General features: G+C 35.1%; 1 protein-coding gene across 1 annotated transcript; it reads left to right on the forward strand.

Moving 5' to 3' along the window:
* The first annotated feature begins 1,078 nt into the window (after positions 1 to 1,078).
* On the forward strand, positions 1,079 to 12,810 carry LOC147406297 (uncharacterized). Its single transcript, XM_086434250.1, has 10 exons — positions 1,079 to 1,636; positions 1,947 to 2,084; positions 6,582 to 6,770; positions 9,978 to 10,115; positions 10,200 to 10,318; positions 10,429 to 10,561; positions 10,648 to 10,777; positions 10,894 to 10,973; positions 11,928 to 12,062; positions 12,192 to 12,810. Exons 1-10 carry the CDS (start codon positions 1,187 to 1,189, stop codon positions 12,423 to 12,425), a joined length of 1,746 nt encoding a protein of 581 aa, XP_086290376.1. The 5' UTR covers positions 1,079 to 1,186; the 3' UTR covers positions 12,426 to 12,810.
* Positions 12,811 to 15,136: the final 2,326 nt, after the last annotated feature.

Here is a 15,136-nt window from a genome sequence, read left to right on the forward strand (position 1 = left end):
CACTCGTATATCAATGAAAAGCATCTATGATTTTATAGACACATCCACATCAGCAATGTCCCAAACGATGTCAATTTAATGTTATTTCAACATTTTCCCATTATTATTATTATTATTATTTTGACGAGTTAAATGAGTTCTTAAAGGATTCCTTTCTTGAATCAGTTATTGTTGTTGTTGTCGTTGTTCAGTTAATGGGTTATCAAGTATAAAATCTTTATTTTAATCAATTTATGTGATTAAGTATTGAGTTTCTATAGAATTATACATAAATTTTCTAGTAAATCTAAATATCAATCAAGCAATTACCAATGGAGGTCTCTCTCTCTCTCTCTTTCTCTCTAAATTAAAGAACTAAGGACGAATTAGAGGAGGAGATGAAATTATTAAAATCAAAACCTAGATTTCTCCCCAATCCTTGAATCAAATTGGTTTTGGATTGGATGAAACCTTAATCGGATTGAATTGAATTTGAATCATAATATAAAAATTTCGATTCAATAATTTCACATTGATCCGGTGTCGAACCGCTCCATTGCCAACCCTACCTAAAACACAAAACCTATCGGCTATTGTGTGAGTTGACAATTTATGGTGACAGGATTTTCAACCTACCCTAGATGAATCCTAAGATTGGACAGAGTCAAAATGGGACCCAATGCAAGATCCCGGTTTCACAGTCTCCAAATTCAACTAAAACGGTAATTTTGTATTCAATAATGCTGAAATGACCTTAACCTATAACCTCATATAGCAATTATTAACGTGAAACTGTATGGAACCACAAATGCTTTTTCTCGAGATACGACTTTAAAATATTTATAATCACTATCTACTTTCACGTCAAGAAGTGCGATATGAGGTTACAGGACGAAGTAACTCCAGCACTACTCTTTTGTATTTTAACTCTCTGAATGTATCCTGTGTCCCGCTCTTGGTAATCGTGTGTTTGATGGAGAGCCTCAAGCCAAGTTTGGGGCTATAAAAAAGTCCAAAAAATAAATGCCACGTGTTCATAAATAAATGCCAGGTGTCCAACAACAATGAGCCTCTCTCTTCTTCTTCTCAACCTCAACCTCAACCTCAACCTCTACCAACCTTCATTCTCTGATTCTCTCTTCGAAGCAGAAAGTTCTCTCTTTTATAAGCAAAGAAACCCAGAAAGAAAGAAAACTTACAGAGAATCATGGAAGAAAGAACCTTCTCTTTCGAAGGTGAGACCACCATTGCTTCCTCCACCAACGATCATGGCTGGCAGAAGGTTACATACCCGAAGCGCCAACGAAAATCCTCATCAACCAAGATCTCAGACTCCAACGCAGATCTCGAGAAATTCCCTCCAATTGCTGGATCCGCCCCCAAATCCAACGTTTTTAGGTCTGTTGAGCAACAAGCCGAAGAACGCCGCCGCCGTGTCCTTGATTCACAGAAAGCAGCGGTCGCTGTAGCCGTCGTTGGATCGAAAAACCAATCCGACGACGAAGATAGTGAAGATGTATCTGGTGGTGTTGAAAATGGGACTGTGGAAGAGAAGAAGCCTAAGCAGAAGAAGCCAAAGAAACCTAAGGTCTCTGTTGCTGAGGCGGCTTCAAAGATCGATGCTTCGGATCTCGCTGCGTTTCTCGTCGATGTTTCGGTGAGTTTTTTTATTCTTGAATTTTGGACATCGGTTGTAATTTGTATAATCTGGAAGAAAAAATAAAGTTTGGATTTTTGGTGGTTAATTAAGTGTCTGATCTGTTATTTGTTTTTCATGAATTGTATCTTCTCTTACGGTGAAATTTTAGTGCTTGAATTTTTGAATTTTTTTTATTTTAATTGCTCTGATCTGGAGGAAAAACATTTGGATTTTTTGGTGATGAATTTAGTTTCTGATCTGTTATTTTGTTTTTCAATAATTGTAACTTCTTTGATTGTAAAAAAAAATTGCAATTTTTGGTGTATAGGGTTCATATGAATCACAGCAGGATATCCAGCTCATGCGGTTCGCGGATTATTTTGCTCGTGCATTCTCTTCCGTGAGCGCGGCACAATTCCCTTGGACTAAGTTATTTAAGGAGTCTACGGTGGCGAAGATCGCCGATGTGAGTTAGACTTTATTTCCTTATTCTATATTATGCTGCTTGTACTCTGTAAAAATCTAAAAAAGAAGTGAAATTGCAAATAAAAATGAAAGATTTTTGACCTTGTATGGAAGCAAAAAAATGTTCCTAAAAGAAAATTTATTTTTCAATACATTCAGTTTTGATTTATATGTTCTGAATGTGTAGGGAAAGCTTGAAGTTATTTTTTGTTTGGTCTCAATAATTGTTTAGCCCTGTTATTTACTTGTTTGTATCATTGTATTGATGACCATTGTCTATCACTTTATTGCTCTACCCTGGAATGAGACTAGGGATGTTGATCGACATGGATGTAAATGGGTTGGTGTTAATTGGGTCTCAAAAACCAAGTCCAAGATCGACTCATCCAGTGGTTGGATCTGGCTGAAGAAAATGCATTATGTCCGAGCTTGACCTTCCTATATTCAGACCAATTTGCAGGTTGGGCTAGGCTGGCTTTTTGCCGTTTTTTCAAAATAGAGGGATGGAGGGAGAGCGAGGTGGGTTGTTGACTTTGTAAAATAAAAATGGGGAGAGAGAGAAAAAAGAGAGGAAAATCAAGAGGGGTGAGGGAAAGTTGAAGAGAGGGAAACAAAAGAGGAAGGGGGTGATTGAGAGAGAGGGAGAACAGGTTGGGCAGGGCCAAGCTAAAAGCTGAACTCTTAAGCTTGTGTCCTAGCCCCTTCCTCTAATTAAATGGGCCTAGCCCTGCATGACTTGAGACTTAAATGGGCCTGGCCCAAAACCTAAATGGGCCCTATTGTTGCCTAAGTGCAGGCTATGGTGGCCAAGTTGTGCCCATCGACAACCCTATATTGGGGAAATATTAGATCCCTTGATACCACGACATTCACCTTGCGCTGTCAGCCTTATGCCTGGATGATGAAGGTCGGTTCTATTAGCTTAAGCAGCTCGTGGAAAACTTTTGTGATCTTGTTTCACATGAATTCCATTTACTTGTGTTTCCAATCTCGAATTATTGGGAATAGGAACTGTCATTGACAATGATTTTGTTGGACACTTCTTGTATCTTTATTGTGATTTTCAACTACCATTTTAATCCCATTGTTCTTACGTAATTAACAAAATTTGGTTGAATTATTCTAATCCTGCTTCAACTCTTTCTCCTAGAACCGGTTAAAGTACTTGTAATGAGGTTTTAATACATGTTGATGATTCTATGATCATCTTTGTAGCTATCCTCGGATATTTTCTTAGGTAGTTGATGTAGGACAACTTAGAATTGTTCTTGGGAAGGGTGGTGGAAAGGCTAATTAGGTTGTCATGAAGGTCAACGAAAAATGATTGAAAATGTTTTTTTTTTTTTTTGAAAAAAAAAAGTTTTGAAAATCTCAAATGGCTATATATGTGAAATGTAAAACATAGTTTTGCAACTATGATATTTTTCAGTTAGGGTTTGGGGAAGGTTTATGATATTTGGTTGGGGGGTTAGGTAATAGAGTATAGGGTAGATTTAGGGAATAGGTTAATGGTATAGGTGTTTATGGTTTAGGAAGGATTTGATGAGTTTCTTGATGTGGGTTAGGGGATTCTTGAAGAATTCAAGATTTCTTGAAAATCAAGAAAACATTAAACAAATAGGAAAGATATAAAATTCGAAGATGAAGAAGATACCTTGGTCTCACACTATGATCCAAATTTGGAGAGATTTCAGTAAGAGAACTCATTGATTTTTTTTATTCTATTAACTTTTTGTAAATAAATCCTAATACAATATATATATTAAGAAAACCTATCTAAGAATTTCTATAAAATTTAGCTCTTAAAATAGAACCAACTAGAAAGAAACTTCCTAACCAAACTAGGGCTCTTTACTCCATCTACTTAACTCAAATAATTAAGTTTCCTAAATTGAAACACTCCTAAAACAGAACATTCTCAAATAAAAACTTTTCCGAAATAAACGTGTAAAAAAAACTTCCCTACAATTAAAAATTCCTAATAATAAACGTGTAACACATATATGATTGAAAAAAATGCAAAATTGACCCAAAATTAAAGTCTAGTAACTAAAATAAAATAAAATCAAAACTAAAATATAGCCTATATAGGATAGGCCCATGACCTTTGATGTCCCCATCATGAGTATTTGGGAGTCCGCTTCCTACTTTTGACCCCCTAAAAATGTGTCTTTGCATTTGGTGGGGATCAACTTTCTATTTCCTGTAAAAGTGAAAAGTCAGAAGCGAGCAAGTGGCAGTTGTAGCTCAAAGCCATTTATTGTTTTTCATGTTCGCAAGAAATAGGATGGTCCACAATATATATATACTCGCTAGGGAGCCAAAATTTGTCCAATATGGCTTAAAAGGTTCGAATTGAGCTGATTTTTTTTTTGTGAGGATGATCTCTATAGTGAGGAGATCATCCTCACAAAAAATTAGCCCAATCTAAAACTTCTAAATCCATTAAAAGTAGGGATGCAACTTGGTTCGGTTTGGGGCAAATCGGAATTGAACCGACCTAGGTCGGTTCCATTATATGAGAACCGGAACTGAACCTAATTGCCATAGAACCAAACCAACCCGAACCTAGCTAAGGTCGGTTTGGTTCTATGGGTTGCCAATATCTTAAAAACCTAGTTGAATCAACATATTTTTAATAAATATGAATATGAAATATCATATAATGAGTCATTAATTTATCCATCAATAAAAAAATCATTAATGTAGCTATTCAGAAAGAAGAAAAAAAAATCGTCAATGGTTTTTCCATCAATTAAAGAAAGTCATTAGTCCATCCATCCAAAAAAAATGTCATTAATCTATCCATAAAAAAGTAATCAATTTATCCATAAAAAATGGGTATAGTTTATTAAATAGATTAATAATATTTATTTATAATTTTATTAATATAAGGATTCGGTTCTCGATTTGATTCGGTTCTATACAAGGCATGAACTAAGAACCGAACCAAATTGGTCGGTTATCTATTTTGCTAACCTGAAACTGAATCAAAACCAAACCAAACCAATCCAAAGCTCTTGGTTTGGTTCGGTTTGAACCAGACCAAGTTGCACCCCTAATCAAAAGTGGTTTACAAATTATCGGTAAAAAATCGACAGTCTACAATTCTAAACCACTTTTGATGGAGATCATCCTCACAAAAAATCAGCCCAATCTGAAACTTCTAGGCCATATAGGACAAATGCGTTGGCTTCCTAACGTTGGCTGCCGAACCTGACCCTATATATATATACAAATTTTATCGATTGCCTTTTTCCGCACTTTTCATTCTACCGAATAATGTTTTTAGACATTGAGATATGAGTCAAGGTGCCTGGTTGTTCAGCCCCTTGATGCATAAAACATTAGCCTCACATGCATTTAATTTTAAAATAAATTTAGCGTATAGAAATAATTAATGTTGAAAAATAATTAGGGTAGCCAGCACATATTTCCAAACGTCAAGTTTCAAATCCACGTAATTGAATTCCAAGTTTTATTCCCCTGCATTAATAACAATAGAAACTTTTATATCTGAATAATTGAAAGTTTGCAATGAAGTAACTATCTTATATTTATTGCAAACATATAACTAAATATTGTTGTTTCAACTTTCAATAACTTCGCATAATAGTAAATACGACAATTTTATTTATGAATCAAATTCAAATTTTGTTACAAACATTATGACTTTATATTCATTTTTTTTTCTTTCTATATGTCCAATCAAGTTGTGTGCCTGCAACAATAAAGAATATAGAAGAAGCTAAGAAATAAGAATTACCCCATCCCTCTCTATGTGTGTGCATTGTGCGTCATCTCTTTCTTAGTACCAACACTATTTTTTGACCCCAAAAGGAATTTCCTGAGCATGTTACCAATCGTCTGACTATGTGATTCTTATAGTGATTTAAAAGGAACTTCAGTTGGATGCTTCCTACTCCAAACAAGGCCTCCATTTTCTTGGTTTATTTGGTTACCAAACTTCCAGTTATGCAATAGGAATGCTTCTATAGCAACGCTTCCCCGAATGAGGGCCTCACTTGTTCTGGTTTATTTGGTTCCTCATTGCCTTCGAAAGGAAGGTCTTACTTTCCTATCACAATCCTTCATTTCGGTCTAATTTCAACATTTTAATGTTTTTGTAGATGCCAAGTATTAACAATGTTCCTCTCCCAAAACAAGTCATTTATATGGTCCCAATTCCAAGTACATGCAAATTTTTACTGACCAAATGTATTATTCGGCTTCTGAGCTTCTTTACCTTATCCCAAGTACACGAATCCTCTTTCACCATTTGAATTTATCTTGAGACCTATCCTCAGTCAAGGCATGTGTCTTTACTCTTTTTGTCTTTCATATAAATGAGCATCTATCCAAATTATCATGTTAAAGTGATCTGTTTATGCAAGATAAATATTTTGACTTCAACAGATTTTTTCTAATTAGTCAGTCCATGGATGTTTATCTATTATATGTATTTTGAAATCTTATTTGGTTACTTTGGATTTAACAGGTTCCTCTGTGCTATATATCTGAGTCTGTTTATAAGACATCAGTTGACTGGATCAACAAGCGATCTTCTGAGGCACTTGGTGCCTTTGTTTTATGGTCATTGGACAGCATTCTTGCTGACCTAGCAAATCAACAAGGTGCTGTGAAAGGTTCCAAAAAGGTGGCTCAACAGGCTCCATCAAAGGCACAGGTAATATAATCATATATGCTGCTTTTTATCTAGCTTTGTTACAGATGTTATGATCATGGTTGAGGTGCTGTAATTTTGTCTGCACTTTCTGATACTGAATATTACCCGTAGGTTCGTGCTATTCTTTAATTTGAGATTCTTGAAATTTGAAATAACCAAAAAAGTGGATATCTTTTACAATATCAAGGAACACGTTAATCTAGTCCAAGGATATGCTGCAATATGTAAATTATGAGGGTAAAAGAAGTAGACAAGTTTTATAGACCTACAAAAAGACATTGGAGCTGACTTAAATAGGAGAGGGACTCCGAAGTATTTATTGAAAAAAAACCTTGAATTTTTGCATGGAAGATTATAATTGAAGCAATAAAATTGGAGTGAAAAAAGTATGTTGAATGATTGTGCATTATTTTCTCTTTTAATAAGTATAAACACTTGGAATGGAGAGATCTATAAACAAAAACAAGAAATTTATTACTATCTGATGCTACTATTGTTGTCATATGCAATTTTCAATCACAAAGTCATATATGCTAAACGAGATAGTGAAAAGTGAATCAAATTTATCTTCCGTTCTTTTAAAATTCTCCTGAATTCAAAGTTCAAATATGGTTCCCACTTCATACAATAAAATCTTTGACAGAGGAACTCTTCTATGGAAGAGAGAGAGCTGGAAGTCCACCCGAAAAAAGACCTTGTTACACCATTTATCCTTTGAAAATCTGATCCTATACCTTTAGACAGAAGATTGTTTTTCAAAAGAGAACTGATTTGGTACTATTTTATGTCCATGGGTAGTCATTTAACAGGTTTTCAAAGTATGCTTCATTTATATCTAAATCAAACTAGACTTGCCATTTGAAAGCTCTAAACAGCACTTCCTTGTTAGAAAACTAGGAATCCAGCTTCATTGGGTGGGATGTCAGTTGGATAAGTAATGATTTCGGAGTCAATAAAATCCAACGGTTATAAGAAGATTGTCTGCATGAAGTCAGGTCTTAGTTGTCATTCCAAATGGATGTCCTAAAGGCTTGGGTGGATGGCCATGGATTCCTAAAGCTCTAGAACTGATTTTTCAATGATCCAGATCATGTACAAAGTCAAATTTATTTACAATGTGCTCAAATGAATTTCTACATTTAGGACTACAGCGCAAGGGTGACCCTTTGAGAGCTATGGAAGTGTAAAGCTAAGCCCTTTGTTATTGAAAGTGAGTTCATATGTACTTTCATTGTCTCCATCCCAGCTCTTCTGGTCTTCCTCACTCTTTTAGGACCTTTAACTTACATATTTCGTTTAACTGGGGCTGTAATCGTCTTCATTGAACATGTACAAACCATTTCAGTCGACTTTTTCGTAGTTTATTGCTTACCGGAGCTACTACTACATTTTCATGAATGCATTTGTTTCTAATTTAATCTTTTCCTAGTCCTTCCACTCACCCATCTCAACATCCTCATTTCTGTTGCGCTCAATTTGTTACCATGATGCTTCTTGACTACGCATCATTTAACTCCATAAAGCATAGTTGGTCTTATACCCATAGTCACCAAAGTTTCCGACTTATTGAAAAAATCGCAATAATATCATGATTTTTTCCCTCCCTGATTTAATCACAACTTTTTAATAATACACGACTTTTACAAACTTCACGATTAAATCACGAATAATGTGAAAATAATGAGGCAAATTTGAATGACATTGATTTGATTTTTTCGATCTTTTAAGGAATCCTAATTCAGACTCATAATTGTCATCTTTTTTTTTATTATTTATTTATTTATATTTTGAATAGCATAAACCTTGAATATGTTGTGAATCTGAGGTTACTTGTTGTGGATGCATAAATGATATCAATATGGGAATTGGTAATTTATCATTTCGAGTTTAGTATGGAACCTAATGATATAATATAGGAATGCCTAATGATATAATATAGGAATGCCCACTAGTAGGAACAATTACATAGCCCTAACCTAGCTCGATTTTTTCCAGAATTTTTTCCGATGTTTCCCGATTTTACCTAATTTTCCCATTGCTGACTTATTCCCAAACCCCAACTTGGTGACTATGCTTATACCATCTAATAAAATTTTCCTTTTAGTTTGATTGGTATGTGTTTGTAATATAATACATTAGTACTTCAGAATCGCACCTCCACTTTAGCCATCTAGCCTTGATTCTATGGGCATCATCTTCCTTATTAATCTCTCTCCATCCTTATGTATAATAAATCCTAGATAAGGGAATAGGTCGTTTCGAGGTATTTCTATGTAACAGGGCTTTCCTTTTCTTGCGTGTCATTGCTAAATTTACATTCCACACGTTTAGTCTTCGTTCTACTTAACCCAAAGCCCTTGGACTCTAATATCCCTCGTCGTAATTTTAGTTGTGTTGATTTGCTCTCCAGTCTCATCTATAAATACTTCATCATCCAAGTTCTTACTCACGAGTTGTCTCACTTGAGCTTGATACTACTAGTAATAATGGATGAATTATTGCCATTAGAGCTATTCATCACCTTGCAAATGACACAGTTGTACTTTTTAATTTGATTGCATTCAAAGGTGCATACATTGTGGTGGGTCATGTTAATAAATTACCCATTTACCATGTTGTATACGCATTTTTGGGCTGTCTATGTTTGAGTTTATCATTCATATCTAATGTGTAACATTTCATAGATGCGTCTGTTGTGTGGCAACCTACTTCAACCCCTATAAATTACTTAATAATTCTACTTCCTCCTTAGATAGCTAGCTCAATGAATTCTTTGGGTTCATCAGATTCACATTGTTGGATACTTCCCATCTACTCGTGGTGATGCTCACACTATATTCCGTTACCCTGAAATTTGTTTTTATTCTTGTAAAGACATTTCAAAGCCCTTGTCTATCTTGGAGAGAGTCACGAGAGGCATCCATTGGCTTCTGCTATGATCTTTTCTATAAGGATCCACAGTCCATGACGGCCTACTTCAACTCCAACAACATCATGCATATCTATATTGAATCACCATTGGCAGACTGCTAAGTAGCTCTTAGTTTTGGGTGCCATATGAATTTTAGATTTTTACTTGTCGGGCTTTATCTTTCTGTATGCAGGGCTTCTTTAGAAAATCACCCTCATACTACTTTGGTTAGCCATTGAAAAATATTTTACTTATTTTTGTGCTAGTTCATAATTTATATACTGTTGGCTCTGTAGGTTGCAATATTTGTGGTTTTAGGAATGACATTGCAACGGAAACCTGATATGTTAATCAGCCTATTACCAACATTGGGGGGAAATCTGAAATATCAGGGACAAGATAAACTTCCAGTTATTATATGGATGATTGCTCAGGTAAGAGAGTACATTATTTGGTGCAACATTTAATGTTTTTATATACTTTTTATTTTATAAATTGAATTTTTTTGGCATGTGTAGGCCTGTCAAGGAGACCTAGTTGTGGGGATGTATTCATGGGTACATATCCTCTTGCCTATAGTCACGGGCAAATCTTGTAATCCTCAGTCCAGGGACTTGATTTTGCAATTAGCTGAGAGGTTAGCACACTTGGAAGAACCGACTCAAATTATATCTTTTGTCCTCAATAATGTTTTTGGATCTCAAAAGTTTCTTGTGTTAGCTGACCCCAATTGTGCTGTGGTTGCAGAATTTTGTCTGCCCCAAAAGCTCGACCCATTTTATTGAATGGTGCTGTCAGAAAGGGTGAGCGTCTGGTGCCACCTTCAGCTCTTGAGCTGTTAATGCGAGCTACCTTCCCTGCACCTTCGGCTCGAATCAAGGTTGGTATCGTCATCGCATCTGACATTTACTTTCATGTCACTTAATTTTGGATCCTGTGATGCCATTGATTGAAACTTTTGTGCAGGCAACTGATAGGTTTGAGGCAGTCTATCCCATCCTTAAAGATTTGGCTTTTGCTGGTTCTTCTGGAAGCAAAGCAATGAAACAAGTTTCCCAGCAGATATTGAATTTTGCACTCAAAGCTGCTGGTGAAGGCAAGTGCAAACATGATGTGACTATGCCTTCTAAATGCCCTGGTTTTTTTGTTTGAAAGCGAATAAAATTGGGCCGTTTATTTGATTGAACTGAGATATATAATTACCTTTTATAGGCACCCCTGAATTATCTAAGGAAGCAACTAGCATTTGCATTTGGTGTTTGACTCAAAACCCTGATTGTTACAAGCAATGGGTGAGTAATTCTATTCCTTTTCTTCTTTTTTCCAGGGGTACTTCTGCCATGGTTTTAAATCTCGTCCAAGACCGAGATGACTTGCCCAAGTCATCTCAGTATTGTCCATGAACGAGATGGATGGACAAGGCGTCTCACATGTGCAAAATCTTGCGATATAAACAAGACGACTCGGGCGATATTTTGAAAAGCTTGGCCGAGTTCGTAAAACTCGTCCTGAGTCAACCAAGATTTTGTATATTTTAATTAAAATAATTAAGTTTTTTAAATTTAAATTCTCATTATCTAAATACTGAATAATTTTATAAATTAAACATCTTCTAATCTACCTTATTTTATAAAAAAAATTATATTTATTATTTCATATATATATATATATGGGTAGCGTTCAATGGCAAACTTTTTGGCAAAACATTTTTCAAAACATGAGTTAGAAGTTTTGGAATGGGCTGATTTTTGGTGAGGATGATCTCTACGGTGAGGAGATCATCCTCACCAAAAATCAGCCCATTCCAAAACTTCTAACCCATGTTTACAAGTTGAAAAATCGTGGACCATCCATTTTTTGTAAACTGTTTTTGATGGGGTTAGAAGTTTTGGAATGGGCTGATTTTTGGTGATGATGATCTCCTCACCGTAGAGATCATCCTCACCAAAAATCAGCCCATTCCAAAACTTCTAACTCAAGTTTTGAAAAATGTTTTGCCAAAAAGTTTGCTAAAAAGTTTGCCATTGAACGTGACCCTATATATATATATATATACATATGAATAAATAATTATAAACTGAGTTACATGGTTTATCTCGTCTGAGGCAAATTTACTTGTCCATGAACGAGACAAAACATCAAACCAAGTTTTGAGACCATGACTTCTGCATGCATTTGAGATGGTTTTTGAACTGGTCTTTGTGATAGCATCATGAGTTTTTTGGTCTGCTAATTGGCGGAAACAGGACAAGATCTATCTGGATAATTTAGAAGCAAGCGCAGCTATTCTGGGGAAGCTATCTGATGAGTGGAAAGTGCACTCAGTCAAACATGCTTCACTCGATCCTCTAAGGGAGTCTCTCAAGAGTTTCAGGCAGAAGGTGAACAATGTCCCAATGTTTTACACTAATCTATGTTTCTTTAGTAGCCCAAAAGCCTCACCTCCACTACTTGCAATTATGATTCTTGGATACCCATTGGTGACTAATATGTTCCATCTTGATTTTCAGAATGAAAGAGCATTGGCTAATGGGGAAGCTGCAGACCATCAAGCAACCATCCGTGATGCGGACAAGTACTGCAAGGCAATCTTGGGAAGATCATCACGCAGTCGTGGATGCATGAAAAGTGTGGTGTTTACCGTTGTCGTGGTGACCGTGGGTGTTGTTGTCATGTCCCCTAACATGGAATCTTGGGACTGGAAGAAATTATCTGTAATGTTCAACTCCCCTGGATCCTTCTGAGAACACTCTTGAGGAAAGAAAGGCAACAGTGATGGGGCACAGTAGCAGTTTGTTTTATTCGTAACAGAGTCCGGCGTAGGAAATCTAAGAAAATTGGCCCAAAAATGAATGGGCAGGTAGTGAGGTAACCTTCCCATCGGTTGTCAAAACCTGTAAAAACTTTGTGGACTAGCAGCAATTAGGATTGATGAGTTTGGTTTTCTGTTGGGAGTCATTTAGGACTGATTTGGCTTCTGTTTCTTTTATGCAGTTAGGATTGATGAGTTGTCTTTTTCAAGTTAAAAATCTGCTTCTATAATATATGTGTTACTGTTACATAACAATGTGATCTTACAAAAGTTAGTTTTCAAACGTTTGGTAGGAATGAATTTCTAGTTCTTGTGAAGCTTTGATATTTCATAATGTTTTCTGTCTATGTACTTGTGAGATCATTGTCTGCTATTAGTTTATACAATTGCAGCTTTATTTTTAGAGGTGGTATGGTGTAAATCATGTTTATGGTCTTGGTTTTTTTTCACATAAGGTGTTGTCATTATTCTATTTGACTTAAATATGATCAGGTTGCCTATCCAGTAGGGTGGTTTCATGGTGGTCGTGGCCGGGGAAGCTGTTGGAGTCACCTCTGTGATTCCCTCACCCTAAATAACCCAAGTTAGCTAAATGTAGGGACAACAATTTAAAATGCAAACATTAAGTTGGTTTAAGGCATAACCCTTGATTTTAGTGGATATTTTCGATGTTCCTCTTTCTCCCAGAGACTTAACAGAAAAGAAAATGGCCAAAATGCCTTGCCTTCTTTCCCATCATCTATTTATTTATTTTTTCCTCTTCTCTTCAATCTCCAGTGTAAAACTTTTTTACACTTAAAAGCTTGGAGTTTTACTAATAAGGAGGAAGTTGGACGACCATGCATGTTGGGAAAGAAAAATGAAGGTTTTCTAAAAAGAGTTAGAAAATGAATTAATAGAGGTAGGTATTTTAGAACTCTCTAAAATGAAGACCAAGATCAAAGGGTATAATGTCATTAATTTGAAAATACATGAGCATCTCAGATATTCACCAAAACATAGAGGGGTACATGGAAATCAGCCCTGACGATATAACAGAGGTCCAACAACTAATCTGTATTCGTTATTTGAGAAAACGAAGAATAAAATCCTTGTTAATGACCTTCAATAACAGATGACGATATTTTAACTCCCAACCTCCACTGCTACACTTTAAAGGAACAGCTTCAATTTTATATTTTTATATTTATTATTTAGATTGGGGCACATCGGATAAGAATGATGACGAATTTTTTATTTTGTATTTTTAGATAAGATAGGACTTTGACGATGACATGATGAAGACATGTTTGGCAGAAGAATATTATATCCATGACTTTCACCCACAAACGATACAAAGATGAAAAGTAAAGCTTTTTTTTAATCTTCTTTCTTGAACAATTTTTAAAACCATGTTCATTCTGTTGTAGGTGTAACTTTACACTACTTTTGTGTACTTTAAGAAAAGAAAAACAAATGCTAGAGTTGTTGATGAATCGGGGATCAATCCAAAATAATTTTGAATGAGAGCCTGAAACATTTTGATAAGAATCAGATTGGATGCTTGTCAAATCAGTTTTTTTTATTATTTATAAAAAAGATTAGATCAAATCCAATTTGGTATAATTTACAAACTTTAAGAGCATTTCTATTGTATCAAGGGCAAAATAGTACATGGTCAATTCATAACAATCCACCAAGAATGTGTCTCATTGGTAAGACCAACAACTAGAGTTTGCTTCTCTAGGTTGTGACTTTGAAACTAAGGATCATTTCTTGAATAAAAATGTTACATGTGTTATGTGCGTCGGTGCATGTGATTATGGATTAGTCCTGTCGGGTATGACTGGGAAACCTGGGTTGAACTTGTCCTATGGACTATCTAATGGACCAGATCCTGATTCTCTATCAACGGTTATACCATGTTTCAAAAAAAAAAAAAAATCCATAACAAATCCCATACATTAGCAAATCAAATCCTAATTATCTAAACCCAAAACAACGACCACACCCAAATTTATCATATTGCAAATGGATCAAATTTCCAGTTTGATCTGATCCATTGATAACCCTATATAATGCTCTACACTTTTGTCAAATCGTCACATTTACATATTATCTCCTAAAGTTAAGAAAAAGTAACTTTTTGACTTTTGAAACTTAAAAGGTCTGTTTTGATTCATTTTAGAAAATTATTTTTAAAAAGTAAAAAATCTTTCATTTTTAAAAAATAAAATAAAATTATTTTTTATTTTTTAAAAGTTACTTTCTTCCAAAACTATTTTCTTAATAGTTACTTCCTACTTTTTATCCAAATAGACATATTCTCAAGATTCATGCTGGGTGACACAAGATTTACTGTGATTCTCACAATTCTAACGTGGACATCCATACATAACCGTAAATGATTTTTACTCGTATCGCGAAACACATCTATGATTATGTGCACATCCCACATTAGACTTGTGAGAATCGCAATAAATACCTTTTGTCATTTCAGCATTTTCCTATTCTCAATTCAAGTGGACCTACAATATCATTTATCGTCAAAAGACACAAACATCCATCATTTATAATCTCATAATTAAATCACTTAGATTTGCATTTTAGACCAAGTAAAAAGTAGATAAGTATATTGTCCAATAGTGTTGTTGTTGGGTTACT

Source organism: Akebia trifoliata, chromosome 3 (genome assembly GCF_017979445.1).
Source record: "Akebia trifoliata isolate Shusen 1 chromosome 3, ASM1797944v1, whole genome shotgun sequence".
Lineage (NCBI taxonomy): Eukaryota > Viridiplantae > Streptophyta > Magnoliopsida > Ranunculales > Lardizabalaceae > Akebia > Akebia trifoliata.

Bases quoted from the DNA above. Each gene is read 5' to 3' on its own strand.
- LOC147406297 (XM_086434250.1), top strand. From the start codon at position 1,187: ATGGAAGAAAGAACCTTCTCTTTCGAAGGTGAGACCACCATTGCTTCC. The intron at 1,637-1,946 runs GTGAGTTTTTTT...TTTGGTGTATAG, and splicing joins CGTTTCTCGTCGATGTTTCG to GGTTCATATGAATCACAGCA. The intron at 10,562-10,647 runs GTTGGTATCGTC...ACTTTTGTGCAG, and splicing joins CACCTTCGGCTCGAATCAAG to GCAACTGATAGGTTTGAGGC.